Source organism: Stenella coeruleoalba (genome assembly GCF_951394435.1).
Source record: "Stenella coeruleoalba genome assembly, chromosome: 1".
NCBI lineage: Eukaryota > Metazoa > Chordata > Mammalia > Artiodactyla > Delphinidae > Stenella > Stenella coeruleoalba.
The window spans coordinates 128,548,200-128,562,911 of record NC_137169.1 but is presented as its reverse complement, the minus strand read 5'-3'; the positions used below and the strand labels follow the sequence as shown (position 1 = coordinate 128,562,911).

The 14,712-nt window shown below is 35.1% G+C and overlaps 1 protein-coding gene across 9 annotated transcripts in view; it reads right to left on the bottom strand.

Annotated features, from left to right (window-relative positions):
* Positions 1–14,712, bottom strand: part of DENND1B (DENN domain containing 1B) — a 341,500-nt gene that overhangs the window by 90,086 nt on the left and 236,702 nt on the right. For 8 of the 9 annotated variants that reach the window (XM_079925473.1, XM_079925475.1, XM_079925481.1 and 5 more), the window contains 2 exons: positions 11,965–12,066; positions 259–384 (listed from right to left, as the gene is read on the bottom strand). In XM_079925473.1, coding sequence (XP_079781599.1) covers positions 259–384; positions 11,965–12,066 — 228 coding nt within the window. The remainder of the gene's footprint in view (positions 1–258; positions 385–11,964; positions 12,067–14,712) is intronic. The other variant, XM_079925476.1, reaches the window with a different exon arrangement.

Here is a 14,712-nt window from a genome sequence, read left to right as displayed (position 1 = left end):
CATTAATTAGTTACGAGTAAGAATTCCAATTTTAGAACAATAAACAAGGTGCTATGCAAGAGAATGTGGGAAATATTAACTCAGGGTTATTTACGAAAAGAACGAAAACCATAAAGTCAAGAAACTGGAGGTGAAACATCATGTTTTAAAGCATATTATTTTGTATTTTCAAAAACCTTTACGATACTTTTTCGGGTGGGATATTAAAATGTTTCCACACAAGAGCACATTAAAACAGTGATGAAATAAAACGCTTACAGGTTTGTATCTCAGTGCATCTCTGTAGGATCCAAACAAAGCAGCCTGCGCCCTCAGGAAGGCCCTAGCCACTCCGTCCCCCGTAGCTGTAGACTGCTTCTTCAGTTTATTTTTCAGGGCCGAGACCTGCGTGACAGAGAGGAACCGTTAAATTCACACCTCAGAGATTGGTACAGCGAGGCACGAGCCCAATGGGCAGGCGGACCGCAGCGTGTGCAGGTCAGCCGGAGCCTCATCCTCTGCCTGACGGCTTATCTTCTAAGTCAGGGAGCACCTGCTGGTCTGTTAATTGAAAGGAAAGCAGGGGCCCACAGTAATGAGCTAATGCAAATTGGTCTGTGCTCTCTTTTTTTCCCAAGGCCTCTTGACATAAATAAGCTTTAATTATTTTACAGTAAACTGCTTGTGAGCCACTTTTCTGCAGATTTTTAGCAATTACAACATGTGTCTACTTGTTTGGAGATGAAGCCGGTTGGGTAGCGTTCGACTGCTTGTTAGTTAATTTTATTTTTGGAAGCTTCGTTTGTATATATAAATAATTTTCCAGTCATTTGTCGAATAGTTTTCACCATTTTTAGATAAAAAGAGGGGAGGGAAGTTAAGGTTACTGAGAACCTACCACAAGTGGGGAATTGTGTTGTGCTCGTTAGACACTGTCCCATCTGATCTTCAGAGTCTTCTACGAAAGGTACTCAACGTTACCATTTATGAAGAAACAGGGGCTCAAACATGTGAATCGACTTGCCCTCAATATCTGGCTACTAAGTGGCAAAACTGAGATTTCAACCCAGTTCTGTCCAGTTTTCTCCACCACCACATGCAGGATTCGAGGTCAACGTTATTGCCTTATGAACCAGTAATCACATTAATAATGTTTTAAGATCAAAGAAAAATATATTATCTAGGAATTTGTGGAATTTTGAAAGGCACCTGCATTTGTTACAATTTTTCATACAGCTGCATCCTTTAATTTCAGGTTGTGTGTATTTTAGAGAATGCATGCTGTTTATGAACAGCCCTCACTTAGATGAGTATTTTCTAAGAGTAATCAACCTTCTGATGCTCACTCTTAGTTTTTAAAGGGGAGGTGATGTGATCTGTTCCTATGCATCCAATTCACTTGACCAATTCCTTTCACAGATAATAAAAACTACACTCGGCACACTTAAAAAATACCATTGATGCTCATATACATTACTTGTCAATGCTCTACATGCGAACGTGAAGTCACGTAGAAATTCTGTTTTCTTAAGAAAAAACTGATGGGACAAATTCTGGTTGGATTGTTCCCTTATCAGAGCATGTTCTTACCCTTACGATACTACCAGATAACAAAACAATGTCATTCCTCCTTTACATATATATGCAAGGAGGAATATTTTTATTTCTTTATACAAGCAGCCCTGACTACTCTTGTGGATGATGATTGTAATTGAAGTGTCAACCTAATTAACAACTAAACTTTGAATAATGCTAATGAGAAAGGAACACAGCATCAGAGGAAGGACCAGCTCTACAGGTGATAAACCTTCACAGTAGTGACATTTTCCAGTGTAAAGTCACAGTTACTGTGATCTGATCAAAGACAGAGACCCCCATTGGGTCCAATTATAACCACAGTTTTGAAAAAATTATTGAGTTATGATGTTCATAATCTATGCAGAAAGGCCTTTGCAGTATAGGTCTTTCCCCATAGCTGTGATCTTTTCAATTTATACCCAAGCTCCATAGATTCAGATAAAAGTTTAGACCCTAATTCATTTAGCCCACAAAGTGCATAAATTAGGATTCATTTAAGAAGAAGTTTTTATTATTAAAATCTAACCTCAATTAATGCATATTTTTAGGTAACCCACATATTCAAAAATAAATACAGCTGAAGGATGCAAAAACAAACCTCTGACTTAACGTCCTTTATTCTTAAGTCTGTAATAATGTTATTTTTTAGGTTTCAAATGCCTTTGAAAAAAAACCAATGGGGATGAAAATCAATACATGTATTTCATTATTGCCCTCTAAAAAGGCTTATGATGGAAAGAATAAGATTCTAGTCTTCCAAAGTATTATAAAAAGAAAATGATTGGGTTATTTTAATTTTTACTTTAGAAAAAAAAAAAAATTTTAAATGTCATGCTTTGTATCTTTGTAAAAGAAAATTCCTCAAGATGTATTTTTCTATAAAATCTGGAAGCGACAATTCAGTTCTCCACAAATTAAGAATCCTTAGGACAAGCATGACACATATGCTCCCAGAGACTGGAGGCAAGTCAAACCATCCCTCACCCTTTATTACCCCAAGTCCTTGATTACTTAATCAATGCATAAGTTATCCAGGGTATTCATCACACTGCCTCAGGCCCTTCCTAACCAAATCATAACGAGGTAGCCTTCACTTCCAGAATTAGTCAGTGAGAGCTCCTGAACTTCCTCAAGAGCTCTATACAAACTAGGAAAGAAGAAAATACCTGTTCTAGAACTGTCCAAAACGGTAGCCACGAGACGCACAAGCACTTGAAATGTGAGTAGCCCAAATTATCATTTGCTATTAGTGTAAAAAAAGAAATACACTGGATTTTGAAGACTTAAAAAGAGCAAAATACCTCAATAATTTTATTGATTACATGATGAAACAGCATTTTGAATATACTGGATTAAATAAAATACATTATTAAAATTAATTTCACCTATTCCTTTTTACCATGATTACCAGAAACATTTTAATTGCATATGTGGCTCATATTATATTTCTATTGGACGGTGCTATTCTATATGAGCATACTATATAATTTCAAACAGACATGTGAGACTAGCAAGAAATATGGTTAAGTTTTTCCTTTGCCTATTTCTACATTATTTCAACCTTTACAAACAGCATATAAGGAGTTCTTCCTTGACCTACTCTAGGTGGGCTTCGACTGCCAGTAGGTCTGAGGTGGTTCCTGTTTTTCAGAGACCAGAAGGGCAGCTGAGTTAAGCGTTTCTGTGTGCACCAATGAGCGCTCAGAAACAGCCTGTAAAAATGAAAGCGTTTTTTAATAGTCAGCTTCAGCTATTAGGATATTACTCTAACATAAAATGATTGTGTCAGCCTTGCTATTTTCCTGTCCTTTAGACCACTGGAGTAAATTATCACCAGTTACCACTATGCTTTGCAGAGCTAAGTAGCTTTTAGCAGTTTTTATCTATAAATAAGGTGATATATCTTCTGCACTTATTTAAAATACTTGGTCTGGGAAATAGCATTTTCTGCTTTAATTTCCAAACTTCTAAGTTTAGTTACAAAATAAATGTACATCTTTCCATGATACCCTAAAGTTTATACTCACATATAACTGAATTCAGAAAAGCATTTGGAACCTTGGTCACATGGCTATTATCACAAAATCCTATCATGGGATCTTGAAAAAGTATCAATTGTTTTCTCTTTTTATTCTTAACAAAGTAAGCTTCAATCTCCGATGGCTAAAGATGACTTGAAAACTGACATTTTATTTTATTATGACATTTTTTAGTCTGTATATAAATTATTTTTGAAGTCTAATTAGGTATCATACTAGACCTCCCCTGCAAAAAAAAAAAAGTTAAACAGTGAAAAAAACTTCAGAATAAACGTCATTTCACTGCTCTTATCAAATGTTCAAATTCCTTTCATACAACGAGAATCCAGGCTTCTAAAGCAGCCATCACAGGAGGAATTATAACCTGGGTTTGAGCCCAGTGGGAGTTCACTGCAACATGAATAATATTACCACCAATTCTCCACTTTTACCCTCTTAGCACTAAGTGACCATGGATAAAAGAAGGGAATTACATGAGTAAACACAGCAAACAGGTATAAATAGAAGAGTGCAAGCCACGTGCACATGGGCTGAGTAATGAAGCAATTATGCCAACCGGGGGTTAGGAAGGGAGGTGACATAAAAGAGCTGAGTTTTTCAGAGAAGTGACAGAAATTTTCTCTTGACTTTTAGATGTGTCTTCTCAGGAAAAATAAATCAATCACTGTAACCCATAAATTTTAATTTTACTTTTTAGGATCACAAAGAGAAACACAAGGGTAAAGAACAGAAGATAAAAATAAATGTTCAGGAATAACATTAGGATAAAACCTACATGACCGGAAACATCTCTGTGATGTCTTTAAGTATCCTTTTTCCTAACTAAGCTGCACTCTAGAAACTACGGACGTTCAGAAAAGTTAATGTTTCAAATAATTATTTGCTTTAGGAAAAAGTTACAAGGTTAAAGCCTTTTATTCTTCCATGAAACATGTTATGGTCATTGTATGAATCAGATATTAAATCCCTACACTTCTTTAATCCTTCTGATGTTCAGTTTTTTAAGCAATAAAATTAACGCTTCCTTCTTAACGTAATTTTCTAACATGCTTCTATCTAAGAATTAAAACAGTAACCTTTAACATTTATTAAATGAAAAACATATGACACACTCCCAGAGGGTATCATGACATTGTTTCTCTGAATGCTTAAATTACCTTTCGAAGCCTAAAATACCACGTCATCTACAACTATTCTCCCTTCAGAGGCATCTTAAAATGATCACAACCCAAACTGCTCTTACTCTACCTCAAGTCCAATGTCAGTGTCACTTCCGTGCATCCAGGTGCCTTGCAGGTCCTCTCAATGCTGCACCCTTTCTCATCTTCCATAAGCAGTAATCACTGAGCCCCAGCTGTTTGACCTCTGATGTAGATTTCAAATCTGTCCGCTTTTCTCCAACTCCCTGCCACTATCCAGTTCAAGCACCTCCCATCTCTCACCTAGACCACTGCAAATGGTCTCTGAACTGCTTCATTTCTGCTTCGTTACCCCAGTGATCTTCAGGACCTAGAACCCAAGATGATATTTTTAGAAGTCAAAGTGGATCTCACTATTATTCCTCTGCTACAAATCTCCAGTGAATTCCCAGTAAAGTCTGGAGGTCCTGAACAAGAAGCACAGACCTTCCACTCATTTTAAGATGCCTCTGAAGGGAAAATAGTTGTAGATGATGCTCTCACTCCTACCTGTCTCTACCACCTCATCTGTGTAACCTCTTCTTTTGTTCCTCTAAGCGCAGCTATACAGGACTTCCTTCCATTCCCTGAACCTGCCAACAGCAGAGCCTTTGTATATGCTATTCCTCAACCTTCCACCTTACTCATACTCATTGTTCAGGCCAGGTCTGCACTCAGGTGTTTTGACATGTTGAGCTGAACCTCAAAAGGCAGATCTCAGTTTGGAGGCAGGTAAGAGTGGCCTCTCAGCTTGGCTACCATTATTTTCATTTGGGCTCGCTTATGGCAGAGACAGCTGTCAGCCTACCAACAGCCACTCTCCCTCTCTTTGGTAATAGAAATCTTAAGTTTTGAACGGTGCTTGGTTAACCCAGCTGGGCAAACCCAGCTATTTCCCAGGATCACCATGACCTAGTGTGGCCCTGTGGTTGGGTTCAGCTAATAATGGAATGTGAGTTCCAGGACCACAGCTTCTACGTCTTCCTGTCCACTCTGCTCCCAGCACAATACAGGCATACAGTAGGTGCTCAATCAGTATCTGCTGAACGAATGAACAAATTAACCTGTCCAAGGCATACTGCTACACTAACTTCTCTAGTTAACTGGATCAGAATATCTGTGATGGTGCCCGGGAACAAAATTCATTGAGAAGTCCACCAAGTCATCATATCAGCAAGATTTGGAAACCACTATGATGACAGTGCTCACAACATCATGCACACAAAAAGTCTCTCAAATATGGAGAAGAACTTAAAAAACAAGGAACAAATTTTTAAATTATTTTAAAGCCAAAACATATATATACATACATACACACATACTGGCCATAAGAAGACAGAGAAGCACATTATTAAGATGATAGTGGAGGAAAAAAGACATCAGGAGAGGGGCTTCCCTGGTGGCGTAGGGATTAAGAACCTGCCTGCCAATGCAGGGGACATGGGTTCGAGCCCTGGTCCAGGAAGATCCCACATGCCGCGGAGCAACCAAGCCAGTGCGCCACAACCACCAAGCATGTGCTCTAGAGCCCATGCTCCGCAACAAGAGAAGCCACCACAATGAGAAGCTTGCGCACCACAATGAAGAGCAGCCCCCGCTCGCCGCAAGTAGAGAAAGCCCGCGTGCAGCAACGAAGACCCAACGCAGCCAAAAATAAATTTAAAATAAGACATTAGGAGAAGAGCTGGCTAATTTAGATGGAAATGAAAGGCCAGGAGAAAGCCAAGGAAATTCATGAGCACTGAAAATCACTAGAAGTAGCAAACTCTAAATCAACTTTAAAATGGCAAACATACAGAGACATGCAGGGAGGAACCGCGCAGGGATGGGTCCTGCAGAGGGAGGCACAGATTCTCTCACGCAGCCAAGAGAAAAACAACAAAGACCTTTTAAATGTTGAGGCCCAATTAATTAAGATTTTGAGCTTTTAATTTTTGTTTTGTTATGCTTTGCTATTTAAAGTTTATATTAAAAAATACACACCAAGAAAACAGTAGGAAAAAATAGCAGGATCTATTCATAGTTTACTTACAAACAAAAAGCCTTTTCGTAAACAATCTCATCTCTGAAAGTAACTATTTAGAAGAAGGGTGAATCCCCGTGACAGCCAAAGTCGAGTGCAGGAGCACGGTGACTGCCATCACAACCTGCTCTCCTTCTCCAGAGACAGGAAACACACAGTTGCACGCAGAGCCACAAAGATGGATATTAAACCGGCTTCCAGGTTTCTCCCTTTCATTACTATGAAAGTCAGATGAAAATACCCTTACAAACACTACTCTCAGGGGCAAACTGAAAGCAGGATTTGTCTCCTGGAGACTACTCTATTAAACAAAAAAGTGTCCTCTCAATTACTCCAGAACCAGAGTGAAATTGTAACATAGTTGCAACCTGGACACTCTACCAGTTTGCTGGGGACTTCATTCACTGCTAAACAAGATAAGGATTACAGCATGGCTGTGGCAAACCTGGAACTAATAAAATATTCTCTGGGGCCTTTTTTTTTTCTCTTTCTAACATATATTATGACAATTTAACATACTAAACCTTCGTGTTAGATTAGAGGAAATATCCAATGAATTAAATATATTTATTGACTTATTTGTATGGTTGTAAGAGTTAAATTTGTTTACATACTTTAATTTTTTAAGCTGATTTTAAAAACTCTCTGAAAAAGCCAGTTCTTTTCCAAACTTATTCCCAAACTAATTAACTCACTTGAATACAGATATATGAAAATTTTAATTTAAAGTCAAGAGTTGGGTTTTTTTTCTCTAGTTCTTTAGGCTTGTAATGATTTTTAGTTAATCGGAGCAATTTGTGTCTTTCCTTTTCATGTAACGGTAAAACCATTAACCTAGTCCTTGGTGTGATAATTGAAAGCCTCAGTATAAGACGCACAGTATTTTATTTTTATTTATTTATTTATTTATTTTTGCGGTACATGGGCCTCTCACTGCTGTGGCCTCTCCCGTTGCGGAGCACAGGCTCCGGACGCGCAGGCTCAGAGGCCATGGCTCACGGGCCCAGCCGCTCCGCGGCATGTGGGATCTTCCCGGACCCGGGCACAAACCCGCGTCCCCTGCATCGGCAGGCGGACTCTCAACCACTGCGCCACCAGGGAAGCCCAAGACGCACAGTATTTTAAATGACTCTATTTTATAATAAGGTCTTTTCAATGTTTGAATAATTAAATATGCTTTATACTAAATGTTGCTGTCCTGTAACATACTGTGGCCTACCGTGAATGGTACAATAACTCTTCAGTGTACATACTGTATTTTCTACACCGGCTCATAATAGAAAATAGACAATCGTTTTCCAATAGCATTACATATAGCATGAAAATGAGTTTTTAAAACAGTGTTGACAATCCTAAGTTAAATCAAATAGGTCATAATGATACTTCTTTAACAAGATTAGAATGGAGAGTAAGCTTCTGTATCAAATTTTAAGAGTTACTCATTGCACTGTGTATCACGTTTATACGAGACAGACCATGCTCTAGTGCCTGGGGCGTAAGTCAGAGGATCAACTTCTATGAACTAAAGCTCTAGACATACCATTAACAGCATACTTTCTGTGGCTTTATCCTCTTATCTAACATAGGGGTATAAGTATATTGACCTGTCTCAGAGTATATTATTTTTTACAGTCTAATAAATTAAAATTATTTAAAAACAGTTAAGCAGTACAGGTCAAAATTTGTTTTCCTAGTAATGAATATTCTAATGCATGTAACTTTTTCAGACGTCAATTCTAACCTGCTTTCTTCTGTAAGAGTTAGTTTATAATTGTTTTAACTTAATATTCACATAAAGACAGATTTCCTGTATCTCATTATAACTTTACTTAGCTTAATTTTCCCACTAGTGTGGCATCCTATTTATTTTTGCAATAGTAACAATTTCCAAATTACTTTTTAAAATGTTAATGATGATAAAAATTTAAATGAGCACTAATACCTTAGAAATACAACATTTTACATTATTATGTAATTGAAACTAAATTTGTGTATATATTTGCAATGAAGGGGGTCTCAATAATGCATTTTCTTAAATTAAAATGAACCCATTTGAGATTTCAAATGTTATATTTAATACAACTGGCTCTTTCTGCCCCCACTTAAAAACATACCACAATAACATTAACTGCAATCGATACTGTTACATAGCCCTAAAATTTACTTTTTTATTTCAAAACACTCAAACTACATATGTTTGAAGGTACCTATAACTTGGCATAGCCACTAAAAAAAATAAAACAATGTATTCGTAGACAAAAACTACAACAGTATACTTTAATGCTTTTAAAAGTTATTCCATGTAATAATCAATATCGTTAAAATCACTCCCAATAAAATTTGTTTTTTTTCTTTTAATGATCCAGATCTAAAGTGAAATGATGAAATCGAAAAACAACTGTTCTTGTCAGAAGACAGGAAGAGAGTTTTTTCCCCTTCCCTTAAGGAAAACAAAGGATTCCTGAAAGCTTTGGCCTGATTTATTTTTCCAATTTTAAATACCTTAAGAGTAGCGGAACTGCTACTGGCATGGTAGTATTTCTAACAGTCAATAAATCTAAAATATTATGTGTGAATATTGGAATGAAGCCATTAAGAAGATTACAGCATGCAACACAGCAGAGGGTCCACAGGAAAAAAGAACTAGTAATTCAGGACAACTGTGACCACTGACCTTGGAACAGCCAAGACCACTGGTCAAGCTGACACGATAATAAAGTGCACATGCACAGAAAGCCATCTAGCCTGTAAGCATAATTTTAATGTTTTGGTGAATGATTTTAAAATGTCCCCATTTAAATATCAGTTAATTTATTAAGTTATCAAACAATACCAACTGTAATATTTTTCAGGCTTCAAGTATATTTTATTAATTCAAGTCACAGAAAAATTCAGTATGATCATTTGTGATTTTTAACACGTCTCATTTAAAACATTTACAATTATAGCAAGTATGATGTGATACTTTATTGTATTTCCTACTATAAGAGATAGCTTTGGAAAACTGATGAAAAAGCTAAATTTATTAGAGCTGGGTTAAACGAACAATCACCTGAAACATTTTTAGAAAATGACTCTAACTTTAAAACATCTCATACTTTCTGTAGATAGTCCTAGCTCCACCTCAGGACTATTTCAGTTTATTCATTCTTCAAATTTGTCTAAGTCTGCACTCCTTAATGCCGAGCATATATTTAGTTATATCTACATTACCTTGCAGAGTTCCTTTTTATGAATATGTTTTTACTATTTCAGTTATGTTCAGTTAACTGTTGCTTATAAATAAACAATGAGATGGCCCCTCTTGTCATTTATATATTTAGGCTTTTACATTTCATGAATATTGTTTAACTTCCTCACATATTTAAATAAATGTTTCAATATCAAACTAATTCTACTAGGAAAGTAGAGGTTCCCAATTTAAAAAGAATCACTCATCAAAACATTACTATTAAAGATTGTTTTTCTCAAAGAAATAATCAGCTATCACTGGGGCTGACTATAAAAATTTTAATATAACACAAAAAAGCTGATTTCTTTTTCTTTTTTCTTCCTCTTTCTTATCCTTCCTCATTTAAAAAAAAGAAAAAACAATCCTTTCTTCTTAGGGAATTAATGGTAGGAACTACATGCACATAAGGAAAACATTCTTAAAAGCTAGGACTTTATTTTCATAATTATGCCCCTATCCAGTGAAGAATACTTTGATGGATTTCTAAATGAACAACTCCAATCCTTTCTAGCAGCTTCTGCAAAATCTTTATAATGAGGCAATCGAGTTATAATGAGCTAAAAAGATAATATAATTCTTCACTGGACTGGGTTTGGATTTGTTCATACATAGCATAAATTTTACTACAGTTAGATAAAGTAGTTCGATTTAATTTGCTTCAAGGTCAGCAAGTATTTTAGGTTATTTATGGGCATAAATAATCTGAGTTTGACTTTAAAGTCACATTTTCCCTATCACTAGCCATAAAAGCAATCAAGGCTAGTATTACTGTATTTTCTGAGTTTGAGATTTTTTTTATTCTTTTTTATTTTCAAGCTCCCTAACAGTGATTTCAAAGTACTTGCAGTATTACAGAAAAAAATATATTTTAAAGGTTTTTTATTCCCGAATTTTAATATAGCTGAATAAACAATGGGTTTTTTTTTTTAAAGGGGAGTTATTTTAACTTGGAACTATGTTATAAAGATATTTTAAAATAGCCATTAGAATATATACAGAAACAGTACAATCTGCATTTTTACCCTGTTCTGAGGAATACGAAGGCCAGAAAATTGACTTTGGAGACTATTTAACACAAAGTACAGAATATATCCTATTATAAGCTGCAGACCCACACATGCACACACACACAAACCTCTGCAAGATCAAAGACCAGAAGAGAGCCGGCACTTAATTTATCAGCCTTTACAGACAAAAGACAGTTTTTGTCATTTCAAAAGGATCAGATGTCTTTTATGACAAACTGGGTTTGCAGTTTAATTTACAAATAGAATTCTAAGTAAGCAGTCTTTGCTCTGCCAGAGCAAATGACAAACAGTGTAGGTTTTCATTCTTGCAGCCCTCAGCAGGATAGAAAGGATTAAAATAAAACTGAAATAATTTAGAGAAAACAAATAAATGTTTCAGAAAGTTGAGGGAGATCAAAGCCAGAATTTTCTGACCCCAACTGTACAAGCATTTCTTATTATATTGACCAGTGCCATCAGATCATTAATTAAAAGGAAAAGCGCTGGCAGGTGGCAGGGAAGCAAAAGCCGATAATTGGCCCCCTTCTTCTTCTTGCCTTCAAAAACTCTCTCATTCTTTTGCAAGACATGCCACTAGGCAGACAGAAATGCCTACTTTGTAATATAATGATTAAGATGAGATGAAGAGACTTATGTTTAAAGAAACTCTGCCTAATGAATGCATCTAGCTTTTTAATTACGATCCTACTTTTACAATAAGGAATATGATATTGCATCTGACATCTCCTCAACTGCCAAAAGGTAAAAATACGAAAGACAGACTCTGCTTTGACTCCTCTCACACCACATGCTCATATTCAGCCCTTCTATTTCAGACAGAAAAATGGGAAAGTAACTCTTGGTGATTCAAGGGTCCAGGAGAAAACATATATACGCTTGTTCACCACAAAATATCCTCCAGACTTACCACGTCACTCGGTAGGCTGCTCAAGTCATTAAATGGTGATTCTAAAGTGTTTGTGTCAACATTTAACATAACCACATCCTCCAATGATTTATTTTTCACTCTCTGTTTAAAAAACACAATTATAAACAAACATCTTAGTATATTTTCCTTCCAAAGTTATAATGAACTTAGATATGTAGAGAAAATTATCTTAATGCATTATCCTTAGGAAAAGAAAAAAGGAAAATTCTACATCATAAAAGAATATAAACAATTTTGCCTTATGAGAAAGTCTGTCTAAACCGTTCAAAAAAAAAGATTAAAAATGCTTAAAATAGCATGTTTACTCATCTAAATATATTAATAGTTTGGAGACACTGAATGTAATTTAACTACCAAAGAGATACTACAACAAATACAAAATAGGCATGGCTATATTAAACTAAATATTTACATCCTTTAAATTTTACCAATTGAATTTCAATCCTATGATACAGGAACATGTGGCCCGTTCTATAGCTATTTTTAGCCTAAATCATACTGCAGGGTTAACACAAAACAATAAATATGACTACTAAGTAGTAAAGTAAGTTTTAAATTAATAAATATTTTCTCTATATCTTCATGTAAATTTGGTATAAGTTGATGATGACAAGTGAAATTGAGTAAGAAAAAATGACAGAGAGCAGTAATATGGAATTTACTGTTAGTAATGTTTATCCCATGAATTTAATATAAAGGATCAAATTTAATAGCCTATCAGATTAACTATTTGATTTGTCATATTTGTTTGAAAGCTTAGTCAAATGGTCAAATTATCTCAATATATGCATAAATGATAGTAAATTAGAATTTATTAAATTTTTATCCTTAAAGAAAGAAAATATTTATAGTTTATTTTTCTTATTTAAACTAATATGTCTACTTAAACAAATCATATAATTCTATTAGTCTTATCTAGATGATAGCAAATAATCTTATTTCCTAATGAAAATAAGTAAGGTGTGCATTAATGAAATATATCCATCAACCCAGAATTCCCTAATTGCATAGGTCAACTAGCAATTGGTCAATTAATTTCAGTGCAGTAGTTTTAAAAGTGACATTCTAGAATAATAGCCATTTTTTCAGATTATTTAAATAGCTTAATATTAAATTGGCCAAGCCAATTTTTTAAGTTAGCCAAGACTGGAATTTCTGTGATCCACTTGGAATTTCTGTGATCCACTTAGGATTTCAAATCTCTGCGTATCAGGTAGAATGTTAAATTTGCTAGGAAAATGGTAGTCTAGAGGAGGGAATTTTTATGTGTTAGGATAGCCACAATGTCTATGTGGAATATGCATTCTCAAGGGGGCATGTGATTCTAAAACTCTATCCTGTAACAGACATTATAATTATTCTAAAGTAAGACTAAGAAAATGGCCATTTCTAAGAAAGTAACTTATAACAGTGATACTATTGTCAAAACATTTATAAATAAACTCATTTCCTTTCCATGTGCATACATATACGTAAAAAAGGTTTACATATATAAATACGTGGTTATCTACAAATCAACTATAGCATAACTACAAAAATAACCTATGAACAAAAACTATATTTATATTAATGGCATTTGTATGCAAAAAGTATATAATAATTTTGATTTCCCTCTTCAATTCTAAGTTGCCCTTTTAACAGAAAATGTAAAGATAATCCAGAAACCTGATGTATTTTTCAAGGAATGAAATGAGTTCATCTAAATAGCATAGAGTAATGGTTATGTGACCCCAAAATGTTTGTAATGACGCTAACACTAAACTCTGAATAGCTGAGTCACTTTGCTGTGCACCTGAAACTATCACAACATTGTTAATCGGTTATACTCCAATATAAAATAAAAAGTTTAAAAAAAAAATCTCAGAATAAAGGAAATTAGCATTAGTATGAAATGTATACCTTTTTCAAAGTTTCTCTTAGTTTTAAGAAGTCTAATAATAGCTGAATATTAAAATTTGTTAACGGGAACACTCATTAAGAATGGAAAATGTATTCATTTCAATAAATCAACAGACTGGGCCTCCCTAAAACGAGAACAATTCTACAAAGGCAAAAAACGGGGGAGAAGATAGCATGTAATTTAAATCTTTAAAAAAAAATTCTTATTAATGTATTTTCTCTGTTATTTCCCTCCAAATCAGGCTTTAGCCATTTTTTTCTAAACAGGAGTGGAAAGTCATATGGCATATAAAACAGCACCACTTTCTCTGTCCCATATTTTTACGTCTCATAAAATTCATCAACTTGTTTGGATGGGGAAAGAGTAAGAAAATGTGAGAAAACAATGTGCTTTTTCTTCAAAAATAAGAAAATGATATTAGGACACAGACAAAATCTTATTGAGAACAACAGCAGATGCTGAACTGGCGAGACTCCTGGCATCCTCCACATGCCATCCTCCTTCCAGGTGATGCCAGCACACCTGCACACTCTGCACACGGAGCAAGGGAAGGGACACGGTGGAAGCAGCCACACGATACTGTGAAACTGGGCCAACACTTTACCTAGAATCATTTGTGCATTAAAACAAATAATATAACCCTCACATCTGTAGCCTGTACTGACTTATTCCCAATCACAGGCCTTAGTTTGCTTTGACTTCATCCCTAAAGTCTAGTTTTCAGGGAGAACAAAATGCCCTTGTCCTTTATTTTAGAAGCAAATTTACTTTTTAAAAAGAGATTTCTAGTCATCTTTTACTTATGATCGCATAAAAATAATTTTTAA